Source organism: Scleropages formosus, chromosome 20 (assembly GCF_900964775.1).
Source record: "Scleropages formosus chromosome 20, fSclFor1.1, whole genome shotgun sequence".
Lineage (NCBI taxonomy): Eukaryota > Metazoa > Chordata > Actinopteri > Osteoglossiformes > Osteoglossidae > Scleropages > Scleropages formosus.
The window spans coordinates 5,518,067-5,546,001 of NC_041825.1; the positions used below are offsets into that span (position 1 = coordinate 5,518,067).

At 46.6% G+C, this 27,935-nt stretch overlaps 1 protein-coding gene across 3 annotated transcripts; it reads left to right on the top strand.

The window, feature by feature from the left end:
- The first annotated feature begins 14,242 nt into the window (after nucleotides 1-14,242).
- On the top strand, nucleotides 14,243-22,342 carry prr35 (proline rich 35). Of its 3 annotated transcripts, none has more exons than XM_029246548.1 (4): nucleotides 14,243-14,446; nucleotides 15,709-15,799; nucleotides 19,166-20,753; nucleotides 20,926-22,342. In XM_029246548.1, exons 3-4 carry the CDS (start codon nucleotides 19,333-19,335, stop codon nucleotides 21,713-21,715), a joined length of 2,211 nt encoding a protein of 736 aa, XP_029102381.1. In that variant the 5' UTR covers nucleotides 14,243-14,446; nucleotides 15,709-15,799; nucleotides 19,166-19,332; the 3' UTR covers nucleotides 21,716-22,342. The 3 variants fall into 3 exon arrangements, with proteins under 3 accessions (XP_029102381.1, XP_029102382.1, XP_018590418.1); XM_018734902.2 differs by lacking the exon at nucleotides 14,243-14,446 and adding an exon at nucleotides 14,686-14,731; XM_029246549.1 differs by lacking the exon at nucleotides 15,709-15,799.
- The last annotated feature ends 5,593 nt before the right edge of the window (nucleotides 22,343-27,935 follow it).

A 27,935-nucleotide genomic window follows, 5' to 3' on the forward strand; every position in this document is an offset into this window, starting at 1 on the left:
CCGGGCGACCGTGCTTTGCGGCTAACGAGTCTCTTTAGGACAGTCGCTCCTCCTTCCCGAGGCTCGCTCCCCATCCTTCGCCGGCCTCCCGACCGGCCCGGCTGTCAGCCTCGCTTAGCGTCCATATTAGCACCGGCGCTCCCTTTTTTTCACCGGTCCGCGCGCACTAATTTGACAGGGCTTGTTTTGTCAGCGCTACAGATTCCTGACAGGCCGATAGCAGGACACTAATAGGCCACAGAGACCACCAGCAAAGCACCGGCCAATCCAGCCCCTACAGTGCCAATCCTGATCACAATTCATGCCTCTCCCGGCACTGAAGGCCAAGGGTTCGGGGGATAAAATGGGCGGGTAGATATTAACCCTGTCAGAGCTGTGATACAATCCCAAGATGCCTGATACAACTGACACGGGTCCCGGGAACCGGAGCGCAGCGTTAGTCTGGCTGTTGAGTGGCGAAGATTTGCAAAGCGCGTCCACCTATCATGTCGTAGCCAAGGTCGTGTCACGTTTTTGTCCATTTTAACTCCGTGTTTATGTGCGAACAGTATCCGTGCTTCGAGACTCATGTCAACGACGAGTTCCCCGGACCACCCGTTCTCTTTGGAACAGGATCCGTGATCCTCGTCCCCCTGCCTGGAGTTAGCGAGACGGGAGCGGGTGCTCTCACGTGTTCTCGTACGATGTCACCGAGCTGCTCTGCGCGTCCCGTATTGAGAGTAAGGCTCATCTTCGTCCTATAATCGCAATATCGATATCATGATTTCTCTACCCAACTGACAATATTAAGGATTGAATTCGAGCGCTGAAATTAATACAGTGTTTATTATACAAAAAGGAGGCAGTGTGAATGAATACTAACTTTTTCGCAAATACCACATCTGGAGACACAGCACGGAACACGTGACACATTTTATATTTATCTTTACATTTATATTTGTATTTTTTTCTATATTTGAGTCCCCCCTCTGGCTGTAGTACCCTTGAGCAAGGTACTTACCCTAAATTGCTTCAGTAAAATTAGCCAGCTGTGTCACTGGGTAAATAACTGTAAGCTTGCAATAATTGCAAGTCCTTTTGGAGGAAAGTGTCAGCTAAATGAATAAATGTAACGTTGCAATTACCGGACGCACAGACAACGGGAAGGAGACTGCTAATTCAACGATGGACACGATATAAAAGACAAGTCAGTGTGTGGTTAAAATCATGGTAGTAATAGTAACGATAATATAAGGAACAATGAATAAAAAATAGAATGATTAAAATCAGTTTACAGATATCTCCTGGTTCAGAGAAGCAGGTGGCAGAGTGTTTAAAAATATCAAGCCTCCGACTGCAACGGCTGCACGTCTCCATCGCCACCCGTCCTTCATAGCTTGAACGATTCCAGTCACATAAGCGGACAGGACCCACCACGTGTCTCGCCCCATTAAATTGTCCGGCGATGCATTTTTTCATCGTCGTTTCATATACTTCTGAAAATATTCCTATCTCTAACCATGCTCTGGGGTTCGGCCGCAGCGCACAACCGATGCATCGTTTATGCAGTTCTTCCGTGTCCTGGTGTGTTCCGTTGCGGAGCATTGAGCGGAAACGGTAGACTGGTCTGTCGCAGGCCTGACCTGCTCTGCGAAGGTCAGTCTCCAACAAGGCTTCTGCCCGAGAGACACGACTCCGGCGATGTTACCTGCGTGAGCTCGTGTTCTGCCGCAGAGCGAGAGAGAAACGCGGCGGCAGAGGGAGAGCTGCAGGCTTGCGTCCGGCCCCCGTGCAGGTCGGAGAGCGCTGAATTATTAAGGTTTACTAATACTTCATAAATACCCTCTTTGTCCTGTCCATTACCGGCCTGTCACATCCGCTCTGGGCAGGCGAAGTGATTCATCCGTTTCATCCAAATGACAGAAGTTAAACTGTATTCCGGGGGAGATGCGAGGAGCGGGGGGTTGAGGTGCGGGGGCATCGGCACCATGGAGTGGGCCCTTGGGGTGGGCGGAGGTACTGAGCGCCGGGTGGGTGGTGGGGGCGGTGGTGATGGCGGATGGGGACGGGGGGCCGATAAGAGAGTCGGAAATACCCCCCGTGCTGTGCATCGACCCCCACCCCCCGCCCCGCCCCCCGTCCCGAAAGAGCGTGCCTCGCCTCAGTGCGTGCCTCGCGGTCTCTCTCCGCGGTCTCGGCAGCCGAGCTGGTCGTTGCCCGGAGCGGCGAGGAGCTGTCGCCTCTTGTTAGCGTCGACGGGGTGACCCAGCAGCCCGCCTGCCTGCTCCTTGATTAGAGCGAAGAGGAACCTCTCAGTCCCCCAGAGCCGCTCTTAAAGATCAGTGACTTGGTCAATTGGCCTGGCAGATCAAATCTCACAGAGGGTCAGTGATGACTCAATGGACCAGGAAGAAAGGCAGGCTGTCACAAGGGTGGATGCGCGACGGGGGGTCGGGCTGGAGGGGTGGGGTCAGCCGGTGGTCAGACTGGAAAACGAAAGGACGGAACGGAAGGACCGAGGGACCGACGCAAGGATCGCACCATTACGCCGTTGACATTACACCACCGCTGTCCTGCTAAGTACACGGAGGGGTCAAGTCAATCTCCCCAAGAACCTCTTTTTTGATATCTCATTACTTTGTGTCCATCTGGCTTGTAAATATGACCACGGCGTCTTGAAATCGACAGCAACAACAGTGTTTTCCTTTGCAGGAAGGCTGGAGAAGGCCACTCGGTGTGAGCAGACCACATAAAACTTGTATGGCCTTTCCATTTATGGCTTTAAAATAAACATTTTAGCTATGAATCCGGGGTACTTTGGAGACTCGGTGGGCCAACGCACCTTTTTTTCTCTAAATAAGGGATGAAGCATCAAGTCGCTTCGTCCAGTGCGTTCGCGGAATTGCAGCGTTCTTAAAAATATCCTTTTGCTTTGTACGTTTCGTGGACCTTCCTGTTCATCAACTCTTATAGAGCAATATTTCACCTGAAGCGCATAGGATTTTTATGAGCTCAAAATATTTTTTGACTTATCAAAATCCGAAGGCTTCCGCGGTTGGTGTCAACCGACTGGAGGTTTTGTTCTTCTGGATTAAACCCTGTATGGGACATTGGTCCCAACGTTTCGCTTCTCTTGTTGGAAGCATTATCAGGGAGCGGCCACATCTTGTAAAGGTTAGACTTACACGCAATTTTTTGACTTACACGTAATTTTCTCTTTATTAAGTAGTAATTTTTCTTTAATCATCTCTTTTCGCTTTTTTTTTTAACCGAGAAACTCATTTCGTTCTATTTTTTTTCATCGATTTATTCCCATTACCATAGTGGTAAATGAAACCGGACTGTCTTTACTGGTTTGGCTGCTCAGGGAAACAAGGAGACCTGAGGGGATGTGAAATCCACTCGGTGATGTCATTTCCTCTTCTCGTCCGCCCTGGGCACATCTGTCTGTAGCTGTTCAATAATCTGCCCGAAGGGGAAGTTGTCCCCCCGCAGCCCGGACCGAACAACACGCTGCCCATCTGTCGGAGCGCGCCCTTCATTCGCCCTCGGAAACTTCGCGGAGCCAGGCCTCTCCGCCGCGCTCAGCTGGCCATGGGTGGCTCTGGAGTGCCTTAACCACTAGACATGATTACAGATGAAATGCCCTATGGATCCATGCGCGATGCAGGTAGCAGCATCTCATATTCACCTCCGCAACACAGAATGGCAGAGCAATAAAGAGCAAGTGAAATCGAGGGAGAGAGAGAGTGAGCGAGTGAGCGAGCGAGAGAGAGAGAGAGAGAGAGAGAGAGAGAGAGCGAGAGACCCTCAAGCTATAGCTTCTTGTTTATTTGCTAAGGGGGTGTGGGGGCGAACATATGGTATGCTAAAACACGGACTTGTATTTTTAAGGCCAGGGGACCTGGGGGAAAGGGATGAAGGGCCTGTCTTCCTGTATTCCTCCCGCATGGTCACCCAGCCCTCCCTGTGGTGGTCGGGGGCTGAGCGGCCTCTCCCCGGCCGTTGCTCCCCAGCCGAGTCCCCTACCGGTCCGGCGGACGGGAACGTGCGGCTGGGCCGCGCGGCGACGCTCTCAAGCGTGCGTGAGCGTGTGAGATGCAATTGCATGTCCGCTGGTGTTACAGTTTTATGGTAATAAAACATAGTAGATGTCTGCGCCATACGTATTATATCCACGCATTATAGTAAAACCCTGTATTTTATGCATGGAGCAGACATACTTATAGATGCATACATAATTTTCAGAGCCCACATATTGAAATATATTTGCATTTATTAATTTAGCTGATGCTTTTGTCCAAAGCAGCTTACAGTGTTTCGCCAATTAGAATTGTTTACTCACTGACACACCCAGGTAATTTTTACTGGATCGCTTCAGGGTAAGTACCTTGCTCAACGGTGCTACACCGGGAGTTGGTATCAAACCTGGGTCCTTTAAGAGGAAGGCAGCCGCTCTAACCACTACGCCACCTGCTGCCGCAATCATGCATCTAACATGCAAAATGTGCCAGAAAGAATTTATTGCTGTGTCTTGGATCAAAATGATATATTTATATGTGTTTATTTATATATATTTAGCAAAGGTGTGTTAAAGCATTTAAAGCCACGTTGCTCGAGATCTTCTAAAATGAATCTTAAAGAAATAGGCTGTTGTGCTCCCCGCACCATTATTTACTGAAGAGAAGGCTTTTGTTTTGCAGGTGCAGAGGAACAGAGACAGACAGGGGTGTTAAGCTTAGTTATTAACGCTGATTTTTTTTGGGGGGGGCCTTCAATGAAGATAGTGTTCCGGAACATTAACGTGGTGTAAACTGAAGTTTTTTTTTTTTTTGCTTAGAAACTTCTTATTGCTTTCCTTTGTGTCTCTGTACAACACACACATACACAAACACACACACATGCACGCGCACACTCCGAGCTGTGTATGTTGAGGCAGACTCCCTCAGTCTGTCCCTCCAGGTCAGCGTGTTGATAGGCAGCAGCTCTGATGCTCCCTGACAGTATCGGCTGCTTCCCTTCATCTCCTCCTCCTCTCCTCTCAGCGCCGTGTCAGGTGACACCCCCAGGTGCCGGGACGAGAGCCCTCGAGGTCCTTGGGGTGTCAGTGAGGCCAGTGGGTGCCTCTGTCCAAGTAGCAGCTGTTTGCCATTATGCCCTTCCATCTAACAAGCTTCCCTGCCAACCTTTCGGAAGAATGTGACATAATACATAAGGAAAACGATAAATCACTGCAAGGGACCCTGTCATTTAAAACCAGAACTGTAAATGACACTATAACATACAAAAAATATTTTACTTTTAGCTCGGAAGTCTAAATGAGGCATAGATATCATCTGTATTACTTCCTATTAGGGCAGGTATTAAAATATTTAGAGTTGCACTACTTTAACGTTGCTTTCTACAACATTCACACTCGTCTCTCTCCTTGTGGTTGTGGGTAAAATTTCAGATGAATTGAATTAATATTGTAAGACAGAATTTAAAAAAAAAAAAAATCACTTGTGCAGAACAGAATTTTGAATTATTAAAATAATTCTCGATAGTACTCTTTTTATATTTGGCAAATATAAGGAAAAAGAAAAAAAAAATCATACATCACCACCACCGTTTGACATCAGTCTGATCTTTATGATAATCTATGGTAGTCTTGCTCTGGTCCTGATCCTGTCCTTTTCTTTTCCATTGAAGTCCCTCCACTGTACGTTTCGATATTTCAAATGCAATATCTCCAAGACAACGATGAAAACGTTGATATAAAATCCACAGTGAACGACCTGGAAAGGACTGATACCTTACTGTAGGCGCACACTGTATGCAACACGAAAAAACTCTGCACGCCCTTTTTGAGCAGTTCAGCCGACATCCATTTCTCAGTCAACTTATTTCAAAGTTCTTGCCATTACAGCACACTCCTATTTGCTTTTGCTGTTTTGAGAAAACAATGATCTTTCTAACATATATCAATATTTAACTCATAGCTTTAGTCATCTTGACCCCCGCATGACCTCATTCCCATTGGTACAGCAGATTATTGTTTCCTTTGCTTCACTCCGCGGACTCATCTGTTAAGACCCCGAAATTCGCCGATGACACTACAGTCATAGGACTCATCCAAGACTGCGATGAGTCTGCATACAGACTAAGGAGGTGGACCTACTTTCCTTGTGGTGCAGACACAACAACCTGGAATTTAATACCAATAAAACAGTGGAGATGACGGTTGACTTTAAGAAAGTACCTACTCCCTTGCCACCACTCACTATCCAAGGTTGTACTGTGTCCAGCACTGATTCCTTCAAGTTCCTTGGCACTACCATCTGCAAAGACTTGAAGTGGGAGAAGAACTCTACTACCATAACCAAGAAAGCCCAGCAGAGGATTTACTTTCTCCTCCAACTAAGGAAGCACAATCTGCCGAAGAAACTGCAGTGCCAATTCTACAGGGCCGCCACTGAATCCATACTATGTTCATCAATCACTGTCTGGTTCGGCTCTGCCACCCAATCGGACAAGCGCCGCCTTCACAGACTAGTTCAGTCAGCAGGGCGCATCGCCGGGACCAACCTGCCCTCCCTCCAGGACCTGTACATGTCCCGGGTCAGGAAACGGGCTGAGGAAATCGTAGGGGACCCCTCACACCCCGCTCACTGTCTGTTTAGCCTACTTCCCTCTGGCAGGCGATACAGACTGATCAAAACAAGAACTACCAGACACCAAAACAGCTTTTTCCCGGCAGCCATAAAGATTCTAAACACCCTCCTATAACCTCAATCTATACTGGACTTTTTACTACTACTGTACCCTACTTGTTCAGCGTTACACCCATGTGCAGTATGTTCTTTACATCTTTTGTGCAACATCATGTGCAATATGTTTCTTTATATCTTTTGAGTAACATCATACCCATGTGCAATATGTTCTCTAAATAACTGACAATCACTGCACTATAATGTCACTTTATGATACAGGTCAACTGTATCATCATCAGGTCAAGCGTACTTTTTTTCTCTGCTTGGTCATTTAGTTGTGTTATGTTTGCATGGTTTTGTGTTCTGTCCTTTTGTTGTGTTCTGTCCGCATTATGCTATGTTCTTGTCTGCTGCATTATCTGTAATCATGTTTGTATTAGTCTGTGTCTAGTTCAGTATATGCGTATATAGTCTGTATGTGTGAATGTGCACTGTAGGTTTGCTCTAAACTGGAAACAAATTCCCTGTATGCTCAGGTATACTTGGCCAATAAAGCTGATTCTCCCTCTCTTCTCCTCAAGTCCTGTCCACAGGTGTACCTCAAGGATCAGTTCTAGAGCCTCTTATTTTGTACCTCTATGATCCTTCCCTACATTCCTTCATAACCTCTTGTGGCAACGCCTATTCGCTTTAAGTAGACAGTGCTCAGATCTACACCTTCTTTACTTCTTCTGAGAAACCTAAATAGATGTCTGATCATCACTTGAAACAATCTCTTTGAATATGAACCTCCTTATGAACATCCCTTATCTCCTTCTGCAGACCTCTGACTCATGATGACAAAGGCATCAGATAAAGACAACGTAGTAATCACTGCATGGCACTTTGGAGAAAAGTGTCCGGTAAATTACTAACTAACGGAAATGGAACTAATGGAAGTATAAGATCTATCTATCTATCTATCTATCTATCTATCTATCTATCTATTTTGAAAACAGAAATTTTGATGCCATTTAGCCTCTACCTCGAAACAAGATTGTGTGCCATGAGAGCTCGTGATGTCCTTTGGCCCAATATTTGTCTTTTGCTTAACTGACATATACATTTGACTCAGGATTCCTTCATTTGTTTCACCGGGTCTACTTTTGGCATCGTTCCATTATTCGTCCTTCATCTGTGGCATAATTCTGCCTATGCATTAAAGCAGAAAACATCTTTGTTTCCTGAAGATCTCCTCTGAGGACGTATTTCACCTTTCAGTCCCTGCGCAAGCGGCCACCAACTGACCTATTTCGCTGCTTAGAGCTGTTTGCATACCTCTGGTGCAGGTGGCACCACAGGGGGTGGATGGATTTTTTTCTGCAGACTAGGCCTTGATTCTGTCCCATTGCAGCTGGATCACGTACAAGAACCAGTCATATCGACATACATGAGGTGATTAGCAAAACGTATATTATGGACTTGCTAAAGAATAAATAAATTTATATATGTGTTTGAAATTGCTAAATTATGAACAGTGCAAATAGAGCCTCTCTGCTCAGTAGAGCGAAAATGTCTACTGTGCTAAACGTTGTAAACCGACTCTCGACACTAGACACCCAGCACACTGTTATTACTAGAATTGGATTTTTCGGTTGCCTTGCTGTTCACAGCAGTAAAACATTTAAAGCGAGCTAAAATTTTAGTCATTGTTCAAGGCGAGAAAGTAGTCTTTCGTTTAAAAGAAAATCAAGCCTCGAGGCCACATAATCAAGAGGACGCAGCCTACCGATTTGTGCACATGACAGATAAGGACATCTTGAGATGAAATTCTCTGTTTGGGCTTTTTTTCTCCTGTGTACTTATTTATTTTCACATATCTCTCGGCGGATTATTTGAATTGGAGTGAAAGAAAGATAACACTAGTCACGAGAGGCGATAATCCAGAAAGCAAAACTGAATATTTGAAGATAGAAAAGAGAATATTGAGAGTGAAATGTGTTTTTGTTTTTTTTTTTGTTTGTTTTTTTTTTTTTTTTTTCAGAATGGCGGTCTTGCAGATTAAATTTGCAAAATGCAAATTCAGAGTGAGGGTGGATAAAAATATGTCGCAGCCCTGAAATGGAGCGTTCCTTCACTGGTCGTACCCCCTGCTCAGGTTTCACAATAAGTGCAACTGGGTGTCTTCCTTATTCCTATTTTCAAGACTCTAAAGAAGCACGGCTCTGCTACAAAAAGGAAGATATTTCCTGGCATCAGTACAAACGTAGATCAGAGAGGGCCATTCCTGTCTATGGTCTTGCACTGCAGGAAATTTACAAAATTAATGGAACCGAAGGCCGTTCCTTCTGAAACGCTGACATGTCTGGGGCCAACCATAAAAACATAAAACGGGCCCTATGATTTTCCTTTTTTTGGCATCGCGCATTGCTGAAGGAGGACAGCGAATTTAACGTTGCTCTCTTCTGACAGAGGAGAAGAGAAGGAAAAGGGAGATCTTTAATAATTAACAGTGGCTGAGAGCGATATGAGTTTAGTTAATGTGCCTGGAAGCTCTGGCTTAGAGGGGGACTTCTATCTCTTCGGCATCAGAGGCCGAATCGTGGTGGAAAAAGAGAAACTGAACAAGGGTTCGTTTGGTCCAAGCAGGAAAGGAAGCCTTCACCCCGTCCATCCTTCCCAGTCACCTCAGATCAATAGTCTTTGAGACTGTTTCTGAAGGAAGTCAAAGATCAGTCCACCTGAGGTGCTTGCTGGACTAGGAAGGTACCATCACCAGATATCACCACCAACATGGACATGTCAGACTTCTCTACCCCTAAGGTCTTGTGCATAATTGTATTTCGGTTGTTTACAGTCCCATACAAGACTGCGGGTCCCTCACCCCGTCCCATCATGTGTGCCTGTGCACGTCACACCCCCTCAGCCTTTGGTGCGGAGTCATCCTGGACCTGGTGCCGGAAGAGGAGTAGCGCAGCTGGGATCCTGGAGGTGCAACATGGGGCAAGTGCTCTTCCTCGTCTCCCCCTTGTCAAAATGAAGGACTCCTGTCAGTTTCACCAGCTGCCTTTCCAGAAGGATCGCCCCTTCAGTGCTTCCCGGCTCCAGGCGACTCTGCTTCTTCTTCAGCCAGATATGAAACCCAACTTGCAAGCATCCACTTCAAGTTGTTGAACCATCACACAAACAAGTAAAACATAACGATAGAAAAAATGCGATTTTAAAAAGAAAAAGTTCGAGATCAGCCGGGAAGGGAAAAAAAAAAAAAAACTCATCGGGTTTGTAGGTTCAAGGCCAACCGACAGCCCACTTGTTGTGATCATGCTGTCTTTACAAAATTATCATAGCGTTAGTATTGCGACTGAACTACGCATCCAAGCCTAAACAAGGTGGCATGTTCAGCATGTAAAGAAGTTTATTCCATCTTGAAAGGTCTATCTGGCGGGAGGCACTTGGTTCAATTCCACTTCAGAGCTTGTCACACTGACTAGATCTCGAGAGTCTCGTACCATAGCGATCACTGGACCTTTAACATAAAGAGCGCGGACGTATAACGCAGGCAAACTAAGAATGCAGCTGAAACTCACGTTGATGCTGAGGGTAAGTCCGAGCGAAGACTAGGAGCGTTCTGGACAAGAGCGGGACGGTCTCGGGGATGGAGATGGACAGCCGGCGATAGCTAGCGTTTGTTGAACTGTGGGATGAGGTGATGAAGACGCTTGGGCTAGAACCAAATGTCTTATCGAGGCGGTCGGCCATGTTGTGGCGAGCGAGAACATGCTTCACTTTCCTGCCATTTAAACCATTCTGGGAAACTGATGTCTCCTCCCCAGCGTCTGGCCTTCAGAGTAACTGTCTTTGCCTCTCTCCGCACTCCATCTCACTCTCAGTCCTCTTGTTCCTCCTGATTTGTCAAGCATCTTTCTCGGGCCGCTCCCCCCGCTGTCACATTTGGTACAGATGGTTAGGCCCTATGGAGCAGCCTGTCACTCCCGATTTCCTCTCCGCCGCCTGACAGCAGGCCTGATCGCTCGCGAAAGGCCCGACTCCGATACCACATGGACCCTGACATTTCCCAAAGGGCCCTGCAGACGCCTTCCACTGGACCAGAGGAAAGAAATGAAGAACCTGAAGTCGACCCAGAGCGAGCCAGAGGCTAGGAGGGAGACAGAGCAACGGGACGCGCGGGGGGAGCAACCGAGAAAGACCGAGGAAGACAGTGAGGCAGAACTGTTGTATAAGACACGCATCAGTCACTGCCTCTGGTTCTGATCTCGCAGCTCGTGCCCGTAACCTATCCAGTGCCTCGGCGCCACTGCGCTAATCGCATCCCTGGGAAACAGCAGGGTCCTGTGCCAGGCCAGCCAGGGCAACGTCTGTGCGCCCAAGCGGAGCAGAAAGCCAGCGTCTCCCATCACTTCCACATGACATACCTGGGTAGGACTCTCTGCGCATCGACACTACTCTGATCCAGTGCTGTTTCCATGTACACCGGTACACCTCACCACACCCGGATTCGACCTGTGAACAAATGTGCCGCGATCGCACGTATACGTGTAATGGACTGCTGGCTTCGCTGGGCGATGTAGGCTTTTCAAGACCAACAACGGTATAATACACAGAAGGAAATACGTATGTGAAGTGTGCGTCGAAACGGGACGCCCGTTCCCATCGAGGCTTCCTGAGATACATGGGGGCGGCCAAAATTACAGAAACACAGCATGAAAATGAGTTTAACTATGAAGTAACTAAATCACAATTACAAACGCAGCTGCGAGGGCGAGTCACATTAGGTTGGGTTCCAGGAGCTTTGACAATTAGTACTTTGAGAGGTGAGGTTTCAAAGCGACCGGCAGAGAGGAAGCTGAACTGTCAGTGTCTGAATTGCAGGTGCAGAAACAGCAATTATTTAATGTGTAAAAGGGGAAAGTCTCAAAATTAATGACAGCTTATGCCAGATGTGGACAAACTGCATCAACAAAAAGGAACAGTGGTTGCAAGTAAAAGCTCACCGACAGGGGACTGATGGACATTTCTGAGTATTTTTGCTAAATGCCACAAAAGTCCAGCCTCAAAAATTACCACAGAATGGAATCAACGCCTCTGCAACCCCGTTTCAACGAAACGTTATGCTGTGAGCTTCACGAGACTGGAATTTATGTCAGAATTGCCATTCGGAAACTGCTTTTATCCAAGGCCAACACACGAAGACACGTAACCTTATATAAGGTCCCAAAACCTGGACCTCTGAGCAGTGGAAAAGAGTAATATGGCCTGATGAGTCATCTTTTACCCTATTTCCTACGTGAGGATGGGCTTACGTTTGGAGCAAGCCAAAGGATGCCTACAACCCATAATTTCTGTTGCCAACTCTTAAACATGGTGAAGGATCCATAATGGTAGGACAACCATCTTGTGGGAATCATTAGGTCCAATGATTATGCTGCACGGTCCTTAACTAAAGAATACGGGATCATTATATAAGACCAGGCACACCCTATGGTGCAAACACGGTTCCACCACGATTTTCTCATATTTGAGGAATATGAACAGAAGGTTGAAGTCAAATGCCTTCCACGGCCTCCTCGATCACCAGATGTAAACATCACTGAAGCTTTATGGGAAGTTCTAGGCTGTGAAGCATGAAGTAGATTTCCACCTTCTTCATCCCACAAAGATTCTCGAAGAATGGTGCAACATCCCAATACACAGAGTTCAGGACTTCCATGACAACATTCCAAGCGTTCCAAGAAGGAATATTAGGTCCTTGATGTTAATATATTTTGAGGTGTTTCCATTATTTTTTACCCCCTGTGCTTCAGAACTTTACAGCAATAGCTGTAAAGGGATGATGTAGCATAATGTTGCATGAGGTAACTAGAGTACAGATCAAGAGTTTTCTGTGAAGCTGAGTCGATACGAGTACTTATCCATTTGTCGACTTGTGGTACAACCACTCGCTATTCAGCCAGCATCAGCGAACAAGTAAGATGATCAATACACATGAGCTGGGACATACACACACACACACACACACACACACACACACACACACAAACAGATGTTCTACTCTATCTGCTGCTTCAGGTTTTATTGTTTGGTATTGTTTGGTTGTGATCCCTTTATTTAAATAGGAATAGTCTTTGTCTTCCAGAAAATATGCAAATCAGATTGCTGTTTTGTACCTGCAGGAGTAATAGGGTTGGTTGGGGGGTGTCCCCCCCACGTGTTCAAGCAAACCTAATGCCCCCCCTCCCCATAGAGTTCTATGTTTAACTTCCCTTTAAGCCGACAAATTGTCATGCCACTGCTTCAAAGAGATCCAGGAGGTGTTTAACCCATAAGGCATCACTCTCCTGGATTGCATACTGATACCTTAATCAGACAACCTCGTCTCCGCAACCCATGGTGACTCTCTCATCGGAGCATCACAATTAGCAAACGCGAGGAGCTATATCGGACACTTAAAAATTCAGCCCTTCTAAGTAATTTATCAAGATACGCTGGGAAAATTTCTAATGAAACATGTTCTCGGCATGTTCAGCCAAAGGACGGAGGGGCTAAACTACCACGTACGCCATGCATGAGTGAGCTGACAAGAGCGAAACCGCAGCACAGAAGTTCTCCGGAGAAGCCATTCACCAGTCCACTGCTGTTTTTAATGCATATTGATGTGCTCCTGTCTCCTTCACACATTATTTCATGCATAACTGTTTCCAGTTACATCTGGTGATTTTAGCAGAAACACCCAAGGGTAAGTGCAGGAGCAATCATCTCAGTGGTCTTATTTACAGGGTATTAGATTAGATAGGGGAGCATCTGACGATTTGGTTAAGGAGCAGCATCTGAACCATACAGACTGCTTCTTGCTGGAGTTTGTGTGTGTGTGTGCATGTATGTTTGTTTGTTTAACTGTGTATGTGTGTGTTTTCATGTGACCGTTATGTTTTATCCTTTCCTAAGTTCAGGATGTCGAAACATTTGAAGGCTACAGTACAGCCACACGCTATGATGTGGGAATGTGCAGCAGCAAAAGAGCGCATGAATTCCAGACATCGCAGCAGAGAGGTTTAAAAAGGTTTTGAGACCCAGTGGACTTCAGGGATGACGCAGAGCAATCTCACCAGTGCATTATTATACGCACCAGTAAGGCACCAGTTTCAAGTGCGTTGTAAGATGGGCTTCTTGCTGGAGTTTGTCTCTGGCTCACCTCTGCTCAGAGCCTCTCCAGCACTGCGGTAAAAAGCAGTGTATTTGTGTCAGTTTTATAATACAGTGTGTCACAGCTTTGACCTTATATACATGTATATAAATATGAAATATAATTCTTTTTTTTTTTTTTTTAGTATATTAGGTCCGTTTGCTAAAAACAGGAAAAATCCCAAATCCTAAAGTACAGATGATGATGAGTTTTTTTTCTTCTTCTTCTTTTTCTTCTTCTTCTTTTTTCCTAAAGGTAATTTAGGCTAATACCGGAACGATTGCGAGAGACGCGGTGAAGTCACACAGCTGGTGATGGTGTAAGGGAGCGCCGCGCGCAGCCCGTGGAGAGGGAGTCCTTAGCGCGCCAGTCCTTGGCTGCCAGGGAGGAACACATGTGACAATTCCATATAGGGAGGACGCGGGGCCAGTATTGTAGTGCCCCAAGGCGTCGCTCCAAGTCAATATATAGCCCGCGCGGGCTCGGGAGCGCGCAGTCGACAGGAGAGGAGAGGAGCGCAGCGCAGCGCAGCGCAGCGCGCGCCCTCCGCTCAGCACCGGCACGCGACGCAGCGGCCGACGGGCTCGCGCGCCAGGTAAGAGCGGCCGCGCACCTGAGGAGCGCGGCGCGTGCCTCACACACAGCGCCGCATGCTGAACACACACATACACACACACACACACACACACACTATCGAGCATGTTTGGTCGAGCCGAGGTGCTTCGTCTCGACTGACACGAACAACAAGTTTGTCGCTTGAAACTACCTTGGTTTCATTTCAATTATTTTCCCGCCTTTTTTGAAAAAAGAAAAAAACCACACAAAATATAAAGCAAAACAAAATACTTTCCCCGGTGTTTTTCCCTCTGAAGGAATGAACGTAAGTGACCTGCATGTTTTTGGCCTGCTTGTACATAAAAAGTGTGTAAGGAATGTGCTGGTTTTTATCTCAAAATCGCCTTTCCAGAATAAATTTAAATTGCGGCGCGCGCTGGGATTATTGACAGCAAACGTAACAGGCGAATTACTAACAAATGTCACTTGTAATTCTTATTAATTTAATAATGATCGCTGTCATTGTTTTAAGGAATATTATTCGTTCGAAATGTCCCACAACATGCGATCGCGTTAAACCGTGGCAGCAATTAAAATGTTCTACATTATTATCAACAGTTTGTAAGTAATAGTTAGTTCTGAAGTCCTTCAGAATTCATTTAAATGTGTATGAAATGTTCAGGCGCATGTCGTAACTGTTTGATACGTTATTCTGTATGAGAAATAAAGGGGAAAATGCTAATAATAATAAGTTTTCATAAAACAAAGTCATTCGGCTGTGCGGTTTATTTTCAGTAATTTTTTATTTTTTAGCATTTCGAGTTCCAGCACACAAGACAAGAGAACTAATTTTTCCCTACAAAAAATGAACATTGCTGTTTATATTAAAATATGGGTTCTGCTGCGGTCCTTCATATCTAATCTTCATATGTGACTTAAGTTGTGAGATATTATTTACAGGCAAATTTTTTTGTCCTCCAGTTTTTCTGAGTTTTTTTTTTTTTTTAAATGTACTTAGTTATTGTAGGTGTTATTATTCATTGTGTGAAGCTGTTGCGCAATAATTCAATATAGCCAGACAGAGTCCATACCTGGTAAAAAATAGAGCTTGAAATTCAAGAAAAGCTGACTTGCCAGTGAATCGCACAGGCTGAAGGAAGTGAAACACACACACACACACACACTCACACACACACCTGCCTTGCCTCATTCGGCGCTGTCACATTTTAGCTCATTGCTGTTGATCACCAGTGTAAGGAAGGTATCTGCTTCGCTTTACTCGGGCCTTACCCTGTCTTCCAGGATCGCTCTGTACAGAAACACGCCGAAGGACCCGGAACAACACTCTGACGCCAAGACATGTGCTGCCCCTGATCCGAGGACCCCGGCCGAGGTGAAAGCATCTCCCTCGTGCCGATTATTCGCAATCTGCCCATTTACCTGCACGTACTTACCTTCGTCTATAATTCTGCGAATGTATATGAATAAAAACACCCTTCTGTATTCATAAGGCTGACATGTACCATGGATCTAAAAGGGTTCGGTAAGAAGTGTTTTTAGTTTTCAGGGGCATTTTAAACGGAACTGACGTTGTCTTGCAGAGGCAAAAAAAAAAGTATTTAAATAACGATTTAATAATTAGAAGTTGTAGCTTATGTGTTCGTGTGTTAACACCTGAACATCTCGTGATCGCCGATATGGCTGCAAATTGAGTCGCGATGAGCTTTTTGTGCCTTTTAATTTTAATTTTTCAGATCCTTTTCAAAAGTGTGCTGTACTAGTGGTTTAAGATGAGCGTTACGATTTCATGCATGGAAATTCAAGACATGGATGCTTTCCATCCATCACATTTTGGTTTCAGCTTTTGAGAAATTCTAAACGTTCGTGGCAAAGGGTTATCGTCGCATTCTTTTGCCCTCTCAAGTTTTGCTCTCCGTTCCACATGGCCTGACAATGCTTTTAGTGCGGCTAACCGGTCTGATTGAAACAATTGATATTTAAATTGAGGTGATCGAGGTTATCGCAGCATACGCCCTGAAAGCTCAAAACAAGACTGGAGGGTCTGTTAAACAGCAAATGGGAGTGGAGGGGGCTGGGATGGCTGCTGTAAACAGTGTCCGGCAGTGAACAAAAATGAACTGTAAAAATAATTTTTATTGATCGCTCCCTAATAGCAGCTGTTAGGCTCCATTTGACAGCTGGGTTCAGGTCAGGAGCTGCAGGGCAGGCTATTAAATATCCGCCAGGACACCACAAATCACCGCTCATCCCAAAGCCCGATCGCCACTCAGAAAGAGTCAGCAGCAGCACTTTGCACTTCGCGGAAATTCAAAGGAGGTCCATGTTTTGTACCGGGTGTCTCCGTGTCGCAGACCTTGCTGACAGTGTGCAAGTAACACGGTAAACGGAAGGGACAGGCTGTTGTAAGAGATAAAAGCAGGCATGAAATAGTTGATTTCTCTTATGCAGACCTTGATATTGTTGCAGGCTTTTATCCTAGAATAACCTGGAAAACAAAAGAGAGCGAAACCTCCCAGCAAGTTCTTTTGTTCTTAAGAAACGTGTTTAAATTTGACCCAGAGGGGTAGCCCTTGGGTCGGATTATTAAAGAACTGGAAGGTAAAAGAAAAAAAAAAAAAAAAAGTCTTTCTCTTTTATATAATCCTTTTGCTGTCAAAACTGTTGGAAGTCACAGAAGATGCAGAGTAGTAGTTACACACTACTAGATGCCTACAGAATGAAGGGTAAATGAATGTGCGGTATGTGATAAAACACAAATTATATTATATTTCCATTATAAATGATATTATGCCCATGTTCGTCAGAACTGCAATGTTTCCAAAAAATTTCATCATCCAGTGATCATGTGACAGTCTTATGCAGATTAATGTGTCTGCGTGTTGTTCAGCCCCTGGTTGTTGCAGATCTTTTTTTTTTATTTTAGAATAAGTGCTTAGTGGTGAAAGCACCGAGTAATTATTGGAAATTGTTGCACGAGACGAAAACTTTGCGTCGAGCTTCATTTTCATTTTTGATGGAAAATTGATCCGACATTTAAGCCAGGCAGCTCAGCTGTCCTTTGTACCTTAAGGGGTTTACTCAGCTCATGGAGTAATGTGAGGGCAAACGTGTGGTAATTTACAATTAATAATTGTGACGAAGCAAGAACAAACACTCAAAGAATATCGGATCTAGTCCCATTGCAGAATTCGTCAGTTCTGGTCAGGTTTTAGTCAACAGTAACGGATCTATGTAATAACACCACAGGGAGGAAGAAAAATACATTTCTTTTTCTTCTTGCGACGTATTTGCTTTCTTTGCTGCTAGTGTTCACTGTCTGTGGAGAAAAACAAAATACTGCAACGAACGCAGACATAAATGCTTTAAAGACCCCCAAAAATATTGAAACAAAAGACAGATATCGGTCCTAAACTCTCCTGAACACACTGCCTTCCCCCTGCACCTCTCACAGCCATTGAATGAATTTCTAACAGGATTTACCAATAGAAAAATTATTTGGGCTTTATTTGCGGGGATATTTTGGGTGTGATAACTGACAGCATCCTGCTCTGTGGGCTGGATAAAAATTCAAATTAATGTAAGAAAGCTTTTGCTTACTTCTGTCATTTAGCTTTGAACATTTTTAGTTGGCATTTATATATATACATCAAAGTCCTTAAACAGGGTTATAGTGTGAGGCTCTTTATGGGCAATTTAAAAATGCATTTTTAAGTTTTTCCAATCTGCTTTTACGAATAGATTATCATTAATATGCGACGTAAATTTGCTGAATTCTCTTGCCTTCCTCGCTGCTGAAATTATTCTCAGTCTTAACCTCTGAAATGTCTGAAGATTATAAAAGAAAGACACTGACCTGTCCAGGCTCTTTTTTATTTGTTACCCATATATATGTATATTCGTCTTCCTGGGGGTCTTTCGGTGCTTTATACGTTGGGGAACGTTTTCTAGGGTACGACCATGTCCCCTCGTAGGTATCGCACCGCACACGGGGCAGAACTGTCAAGTGTTGGTTCCGAACCCTGACCCACATCCTAGAGGCCCGGCGCTAATGATGCCCCGTGGGCGTGGTGCCATTCTCTCATTAAGAGGCACCATCCTTCCAGAGACTCCACTTTCCATCCTCTCCCACCCAGCTTTGCCACACACACCCCCCCTGCCCAGAGCTTCCCTGCAGGGACTCTGCGCGATCGCGATATGGGCAACGCAGGGGGTCCGCTGGGGAGCAAACGCTGCACAGGTGCAGTGTCCCCTAAGGGCTGCCTGCTCACCCCCCCGGCCGCAACCCCACGAGCGCCTGGTACGACACTGGAAATAATTAGTTCTGGCAGGTACAGTGAGAACAGAGTGGCGCAGGCCTCCCTGCAGATAGGTTAGTGGCAACTGTGCTCGACCAAACAGCTCCGGCTGCGCCCGCGCGTGCCGACAAACCCTGCTCACGCAGCCTGTGTTCTGGCACAGCTTCACACTGTCTTCATAAGTTCTTCCTCCCGCCTCCTTGTGCTTCGCTAAAGCAAAGAAACCTCGAAAAAAGATGCTTAAAAAGGCCATTTAAATCTTGGCTTTTCTTTTTTTTTGTTAATTATTTCTACATTTCTGTTCGGTCTGAAAGCTTTCTTTTTCTTTTTTTTTTAAATTAACATTTTTAACGTTAAGCCACCTCCGGGGGATCCTAAAATGATGCGGGTATAACTGGCCGTGCAGTTGATCACTGTATGCTTCTGCTTCTCTGTCCCTGCAGCTCAGGTGAGGATTTCAGAAGCGAGCGAGAAGAACACGTCGCTCACCGTTCACTTGCCGACAGCCAGAATCGGGCTTATTCTGCGCCCAAACGTCTAGACAGACATATATTCCTGCCCGTTTTTAGCGACGTTGCCCCCAGCTCGTTTCGACAGCCCCGCTCCAGCCATGTCAAAGGAAGAGCTCACCTGCAAGGTCAGCTCGGGATGTAAGCACAAGGAGCGCAAGCCCAAGAAGCCCCATTACATCCCTCGGCCGTGGGGGAAGCCGTACAACTACAAATGCTTCCAGTGCCCCTTCACGTGCATGGAGAAGTCCCACCTGTACAATCACATGAAGTACAGCCTGTGCAAGAACTCCCTCTCCTTGCTCATTGAGTCCGACTGGCCCTACAAGAAGGGCAACCTCCTTCACCCCGACCAGCTCCGGCCGCTGCAGCAAGGCTCCCGTCCGCGGGGGCCGGGCAGAGAGGAGCTGGAGCTCTTCTCGGGGGCCGAAGACCAGGCGCGATCGCAGCAGCCGGAGGTCAGTTTGATGGATGAGGAAGCAGAGGATGCGGAGGAGCGCGGCGACGCGGGAGCGGGCCGGAGGGACGCGGCGGAAGAAAACGCGCAGAGCAGAGAAGCGAGCGAGCAGACGGACAGTTCGACCAGGGGCGCCACCAAGAAATCCAAGCGCTCGGAAACTGACTTTGTGATCACGGACGTCTTCTCCCTGGAGGACCAGCTCCTCCGAGCGCGCTCCATCGAGGTCGAGGCGAAGCTGAAGCACTACAAGCTCTCCAAGACCTGCCTGACGGGTCCCAGCCTGCTTTCCGAGCAGTGGCGTCTGCTGGCTACCAGCCATCGGAAGGCAAAATCCGAAAGCACGCCACCGAGCAATGGCTCCATACCTTGTTATCCACCACCGCCATCCTTTGCAGACTGCCCAGACCCACCCGGACTGAACCTCTCCGTCCTGGGTGTGAGTTACCCGCTGAGCCCAGGTCTTTTCTCCTACGTCAACCCTGCAGTGCCCGGAACGGCTCCGTCTCACACCCCGATGGGACAACTCCCGTTCCTGGCGTCTGCCGCGCAGTTCATGCACCCAGCATCAAACTCGCTGCCCCACACAGACAGATCGCTTCTTCCTCCTCGCTTCTACTACCCTCTCCTGTGTGAGCACGCGTTCGGAACCGCACAAGGGGACACCAGCAAGGGCGTCAAGACGGGGCAGGCTCCAGCGGCTGCTCTCGATTCCAGTCCACCATCCAGCTTCATCCCAAAGATCAACTTATGGAAGGTTCCTGCCCTGCGCCCCAGTCCCTGGACGTCCCATCAGCACGCGGCTGCGTCCCCAGACGTTGGCTACAGAACGGCTGAGGAGAAAGCCCAGGCCGGATCCAAAGATAAAGTCTGGAGCATCAAGGCCGCTGTTGAAGCACCCCATGTGCGAGAACATGGCAGCAAGAGGACGGGAGCCCCACTGGAGTCCCATGACGGTCCAGTAGAGAAGAAGATAGCGCCAGGGTTTCCCCTGGATCTCCTCAAGAGCATTCACATAACCCCAGCTGTTTCCATCCCAACCGAAAAGCTCCTCCATCACAGTGGGTAAGTGTGGAAGCTCGACAAAACCGTTTTGTCATTTGTGCAATGTATTTGGCGTGTACTACAGTAAAATTTCTCATATTGGTTTTTCCACGCTGTGTGGTATCACTGCACCGTTGCGTTGGAGATCCGCTCAGCTTCTCTCCAGATCTAATTACCGGTGTTTGCATTTCAGGAAAGGTCTCTCGGAGAACCTGCTCGAAGAAACGTCAGCCGCGCAGAAGCCCGAGAAGACCACCGGCGTCGGAGCTCACGACCTGTTGGGGGGCAGGATGGAGGAGCAAAGTCCCGAGTCGGCTGCGGCGCTGCTGGCTGACCTTTCCAAGGCCCTGCAGGAGTACCAGGAGGCCGAGCGGAAGATCTCTCATCTCGCGAAGGAAGACAACCCAGGTCAGCGGCACCTCTGGGACCACCTGTGTAAGATCCGCAGCGAGCTTTCTCACATACACCGGGCGCTGGAGAAGACGGCCCGGCAAAACGAGGGACCCCTGGACCTCTCGATCAAAAAGGACCTCGGCGTGGCAGGAGATGGAGAGAGACAGTGTGCCGAAGAGGCCCTGAAAGGGGACGTCACTGCAGAAGCGGAGGAGGAAGAAGAGGTCGAAGAGGAAGAAGCTGACATGGAGGGAAAGACAGAGTCCTTGGAAAGTGAAAAGCAGTCACTGGGCGTCTTCATCAAAATGAGCTCCACAGGCTTGACAGAGACCGCTTCCAGAGCTGTGGTAAAGACCGAAGTGCTCTCCCCTGGTGCTCTCGGGCTCCGGGCCGCTCCCGTGGAGGCACTGTGGCCCAGTCGAACCACCAAGTGCGAGGCCGACTCCAGCGTGCTGCTGTGCCCTGACGGGCGGCCGCTCGTCTTCACCGACTTCCCTCCGGGGCCCAAGAGCTTGAAGAGGCCCTCGTCCGGAGAGCACCTTGGGGAGACGCTGTGCCCCCTGAGCCCCCTCGCATCCAACGACCCCTAAAACGATCCAAAGAGACCCAAACTGTGGGACTGAGAAGAGCGAAAAGATGAGGGTCGGTCGGTGCTGCAGAGACTCAGTAGTAACCGGTGTGTCAGCTGACTTCTCAAAGCCCTGCACCCCAAAAAAAATGATGTGACTCATCACAACGTTCATAAATGCAAAAGACAATCATTCGAACTGACTTAACGTCTGCGATGTCAGCAAACGAAGCCGAAGGCCAATGGTGTCATTATCGTGTCATATCCCACCTTATTTAAGTCATTTTGTGCATCTTAGCGACAGTATTGTACTATTATGTACCTGATCGACACCTTTTTGTTAAAACAGTGTAAAGCACTTGAGATGTATTGTACAATGGCTTTTTAAAGGAAGAAGCTAAGTTAAATTAGCAATGACTGTGTCGATGAACGCATCCCGGAGAACTTTTGATGAGCCAAGAGACAACTCGGTAATTGTCTATGTTGTCTTATAACTTTAATCAAATCCTTAATCAAAATCCGCAGATGATCATTTGAGCTATTGCTTAATAATATTCATTTTACACAAGGGAGGGGGTTCCCAATAACATTTAATTTCCTTTAAACCAATATATTTCATATTTCAGAAACTACTTCTGTAAAGCTTTTGTCTTCTGTATGTGACTAAAAGTATAATTACAAAAGAAAAACACAAATCCAATAAACTAATTGATGAAAAGACAAGATTGCGAGTGCAATAATCTCTCCAAAACATGCAAAAAGTCACAGAACAGTTGCAAATCTATATGACATTTGCAAGTTTTCTATTTGTGTGTCATAATTAATTGCTTATTATTGCACTTATGTCTGACCTTTTATTGCCACCTACATGATTTAGGTATATGGGATGTTGGCGTAGAATTACACACATAATTAATATATTATCATGGTGAAGAAAGGCCTTTCTGAAAACAAACTGACAAAACATTATATTATCATCCAGCTTCAGCAAGTGTTTTTCCATTTAGGTTAATGGGAATTTATGATACACACATCCATGTGGTTTGTTTGTGAGAAACCTCAAGGAAATGTGCCGAAACACACAGCTCTACACAACTCCTTAGATGCTGGGACACAATGCCGCCCTCGCAACTACCTTATTACTTCCCAAATCAAGCATTAGTGCCTTTTTGAAAAGGTTTTAAAATATATCTTGTTTTTAAAAATGCATAACACTAGTCTGGGGATAACTAACCGATCACTCATGTTAAGACAGAAGTACGCTATGGATGGAGGCCCCTGAAGCTGGAGTGGACAAACACAGGGTCCGACAACCGGACGGTGTAATGTGTGGCGGTGCTGCGCTCAGCTCTGCATCGTACCTGTCGTGACAACACATTTATATTTATCAGATGGTTTTCTCCAAAGTGACTTGCAATGAGCTCTGTGTAGTGTTATCATCAGCCCACGCACCTTATTCACCATGGTGACTTACACTGCTAGATACACTACTTACACTGGGTCACTCATCCATACATCAATGGAACACACACTCTCTCTGTCACTCAGTCTATAGAGCATGTCTTTGGACTGTGGGAGGAAACCAGAGCACCCGGAGGAAGCCCACACAGACACAGGGAGAACATGCAAACTCTTCACAGATTGAGCAGGGATCAAACCCACATTCTCTCGCACCACCCAGCCGCTGTGAGACAGCAGCCTTACTCGCTGTGCCACCGTGCCATCCACACACCTTGCAACAGGTGGACGCAGTCCTTCAGCAACAGAGGGTCTAGAGTGTCCTCCAGCATCACTCTGTGGGGCCCTCAACTTCTCCAAAGGTCAGTTTCCCCAGACAGGGATCTTCCGGCCAAGATCTGTCAGGAACTATCACGCTACACCAAGGTAAATGCACTTCTGATGCACTTCAGGACCGTTCCAAGAGGTCAGGTTGCCTATTCCTGTAATCACCAAAACCATCAGATCTTCTCCGCCTGCATCTGCCCCCTCTTGTACAAGTTGAGTTTCATTTGCTAGCCTTACAACTTACAATTATTTGCTCAACAGATGCAAAAAAGTGCATTACATGGACAAGTTTGCTTATTTGTTTGCTTGATTGTTTGTTTATTGTCAAAATACTTTCTTGAAAATTGGGGGGGGAGGGGGGGGGGGGTGTAGTCCTGTGTCCCAAAAGGCAAATGAAGGATTTCAGAACCTTTCCTTTTTTATTGACAAAGTCTGGCCAATTTAACTGAGCCTCTTCCGTCAACGTCCAGCATTCCAGACACACTCACTGAGACTCCGGCAAGGCCTGGGATCTAGTGTCTGTAACACACAAAAAATAACACATAACACATGAACTTATTGGCATTTAGCGACAATTTTACAACGTTACAAATATATGGACTTAAAAGTCTTCTTTAAAATATCTAGAATGCCTGGGGGGTGGGGGGTGCAGCCACTGGCACTGCCACCCAGAGGATTTATTTCTCCCCTTGCCTTTCGGTTGCGACTTTTTGGGTTCCTTTCCTCCGTGGCCACTTATCTTACTTAGAGCTTTAATAATTACATACAGTAGGTATTGTAATATACACTCAATAACCTGTTATTTATATTATGCCTTTGATCCTTTGTTCAGCGCTCTAGAAAAATTCATCAAATTGAATGAACTTAACACAGAATGCGTACGGTATCCATCCAGTGATCCATCCATCCATTGATCCATTGGTCCATCCACCCATTTTCAACATTCAGTTGACCTTATCGAGATGGTGGGGTCCAAGGCTTATCCCTCAATCACTAGGTACACCCTGGACGGGACGCCAGTCCACACACGCAATACATCCATCACATACGTCAATACATCCCCTACCAGGAACACGAAGGCTACTGCAGTTGCCGAAAACCTGCGGGAACACTTTACTGTACAGTGCAGGGTTCCAGATTGCTAGAAACCCTCTGTACACTAGTAAAGCGAAGAAGACAAAAAGCGAAGCCAGCGGCCACAAGACCAGCCAGAGAAGACTGAAGACTGATGTCTCCTGAGCCTCAAGAACATCCTTCCCAATGCGGTTCTGATTGCGATCCACGCATTCCAGCTGCAGCCGAGCACCTGCGAAAGAAGGAAATATGAGAGATGTGATGAGCTTGACGTCCTAGGAAGGCAAAACACACCTGATCCCCCAGCTCAGGGAAAGGGTTATTCCAAGGAGCCTGAAGCCCGAATGAAGATGCAGGATTTTCCAGCTGTGTCTCAAGCGGGGAAGGGCGGGTTCGAGCAAAGTCGCTTCGCACCTCCTGCAATGATGGAAGGGGAAGAGCCGGAAGGCACGGCGAATGAGCCATGAAGGGGACGGAACGATGGCACGATGAATTGAAACCTCCGATTCAGAGCTCTCCGATGTGCCCGAGGTGTCGAACCCTCGTGTGGAGCTTCGGATATCCACTTCTTCTCCGGCGGGAAGCGGAAGAGTCTGAGCTGGCGAACACTAACAGCCGAATGCATCTGTGTAGAAATGTGAACGGACGTGAAAGGACTGGTCATATTTTATGCCATTCTGCGGGACAACCACCCTTTTTGTTGGCTTACCGCTGTATGTATGTGTTTATTTACTTATTTATCTGTTACTACAAGGATGACTGATCACGAGAGGGCCACAACATATTTTCGCACTGTTATGGAATCGATTCAAAGTCGTCTGGAAACAAAACCTGAAAATCATGCTTCGTCCAGTGCTGCAGAACCCAGGATGGTCATTCTATTTGCAGTCTATTTGATTATGTTACATACATTTGTGTGTTGGCAATAATAATATAAGTACACATATTTACCATACCTAAATGCAAGAAAATAAAAGCAGTGAAATTACTTGGTACATGGCGTGGTTATTATTATTATTATTATTATTATTATTATTATTATTATTATTATTATTATTGTAGAAGCAGTTACTGATCATGGATGGAGGAATTTGCAGGGGGTGTAGTACTGATATCTGACCACACGGTGGCAGCAATAGAACAGACTTTTCAGGCCATTAGACTATCGCTCTACCTGCGTAAACCTACTTACTTTCACACAAATAATACACATGATGAGCAGTTGTTCAAATGGGAATTATGTACAACTGAATGATAATTTCACTGAAAAATTCCAGGATCCACCCTTTCAAAAGGTATTTTGTCTTCTTTATTATCAGATTTTTTTTTTATTTCCACATTTGGCAGTTTGGTCCTTTTCAGCCTTGAATTAGAATATAAATCACAGCCAATTCAAAGTTTTAGACACATGAACCAGTGAATGGATTATGTTTTAAAATCTTGGGACTGAACTCCAGTGCCATCGGGGCCTTAAGCTTTAAGCCCACGGGACAAATCGGCACATGTAGCCTGTCACTGGAGCTTCTCAACAATTTTAATTAGGGTTTGTGGGAAAATAAGGATTGCGTGGGGAGGGGGGTCCAGAGACAAGGATCACGGCGTGAAGACAGGGAAAGAATGAAAGAATGCAGTGGGCCAGTGCAGATGAACACCAGGGCACGCCAGAGGATTAGATCCTATCCCCTGAACAAACACAGAGATTATACCGCAGACTTGACCAAGACGGATCCGCCAAGACTCCGCCGCCAGCTGTGTTTGCCCACCCCCCGAGCACCCGTGTCCACATCCCTCGGGGACCGTGCGAGAGAGAGAGGCCAGGGGCCACAGCTGTACCGCAGGCCCTCGCCACACATGCTGCCAGGCTCCCCAGGACTCGGCTGCGGCATGCTGGACCGGCATCAGGTAACCGTGGCAACGCAGGAAGTCCAGCCCAAGCGTCACTGGCATTGCTCCCTCACCACTTTTTTCCTCCGCCCCTTCTTTTCGCTCGGAGAATCTTCTTTGGACGTGGCTCCTATGATGGGAAGTGCGCGCTTTTTTTCCAGCAGCGCTTGTGACCCATGTTGACTACTGGAGAGGGAAGAAATACGTGCTTTCTTTCAAGAGTGGCACTGAACTGCATCCTGGCCAAATGTGTCAAACACACTGATGGTCCCTCTGGATCTTGATAATCTTCCATAAAAGTCAGTAATTTTAGTGCATTTCAGTCTCTTTTGGTTTCTTAATGGGCAATGAGGGGTTAAGGGTATTACTAAACTGACAATACCGGACTGGCCAGTTCTGGAAGCTTCATTACTACTTGGACATGTGTTAAAATTACAGATATGACTGAAGTATCATAGATATTTTAGTTGTATTTGGGAAAAAAAATATTTTAAATCATTTAAATGTCTCAGAATTAATGATGCAGTCTTTTATAGACAGACTTCTGGGTAAAATTGAATTCATGTTGGCATTTCTACAAATTTCTCCCCTCCTAAATTTGACCAAGAGAAGGTCGCGCCACTGCATTTACTGTCTGCGACCAGCAGGGGGCGCTGAAGTGTCTCTTCGGCCAAATCCCGACAGCGAAACGATAGAGACAAAATGCGCATTTTTCAATATTCAAATATCTTACAGCCCTCGACAAAATTCTTTACGAAAAAATAACATTTAAACTGTAGATATTTAAGCCATAAAAGCCCAGTATGAAGCCCGCAATAATAGATCACGGGCAGTCAGAACATTCCAGTATAGGACAGCAGGGGGCGTAGTGGTTAGAGTCGGTGCCCTGCGCTCAAAGAACGCAGGTTTGAATCCCACTTCCTGTTGTAGTGCCCTTGAACAAGGTACTTACCCTGAAGTGATACAGTAAAAATCACCCATGTGCATTACTTTGTGAGATGTTCCGGAGACCAGTGTCACCCCGAGAACAAACAGCCAGCCGTAAGGGCTTTACCGTGGTGAGAGCCCTGCTCACTGGTCCGACTTGCATTTAGTTCTGAATGTGCAGCGGCGCGCCACAGAATCTGGGGGAAGGGCAGTGAGGGGGTTGGTGTGTCATGGTGTGTGTGTGTGGGGGGGGGGTCACTCAGTCACCTCCACGGTCTGATTGCTGCTTCCTGCTGGGCGTCACGGCCGCATCCCACACCCCTCCCCCATCCCAAGAAAGATGTGCACAGCGCTCGCAGGGGGACAATGCATTCATCCGAAGTGAGAAAAATAAGAACTCCCTGTGCAATAAATAGATTTGTTTTGGGGAAAAAAGTGCCTTTTTTTGTATTAATTTTTTTTTTTTTTTTATTAAAAACTGAGGGCTTTGTCTCACAGGACGGAGAAGAGAGCGAAAAAGATCAGACCAGGAGGTGGAGCGTAAAGACCGAGGGGTCCGGGGTTCGTTCAGC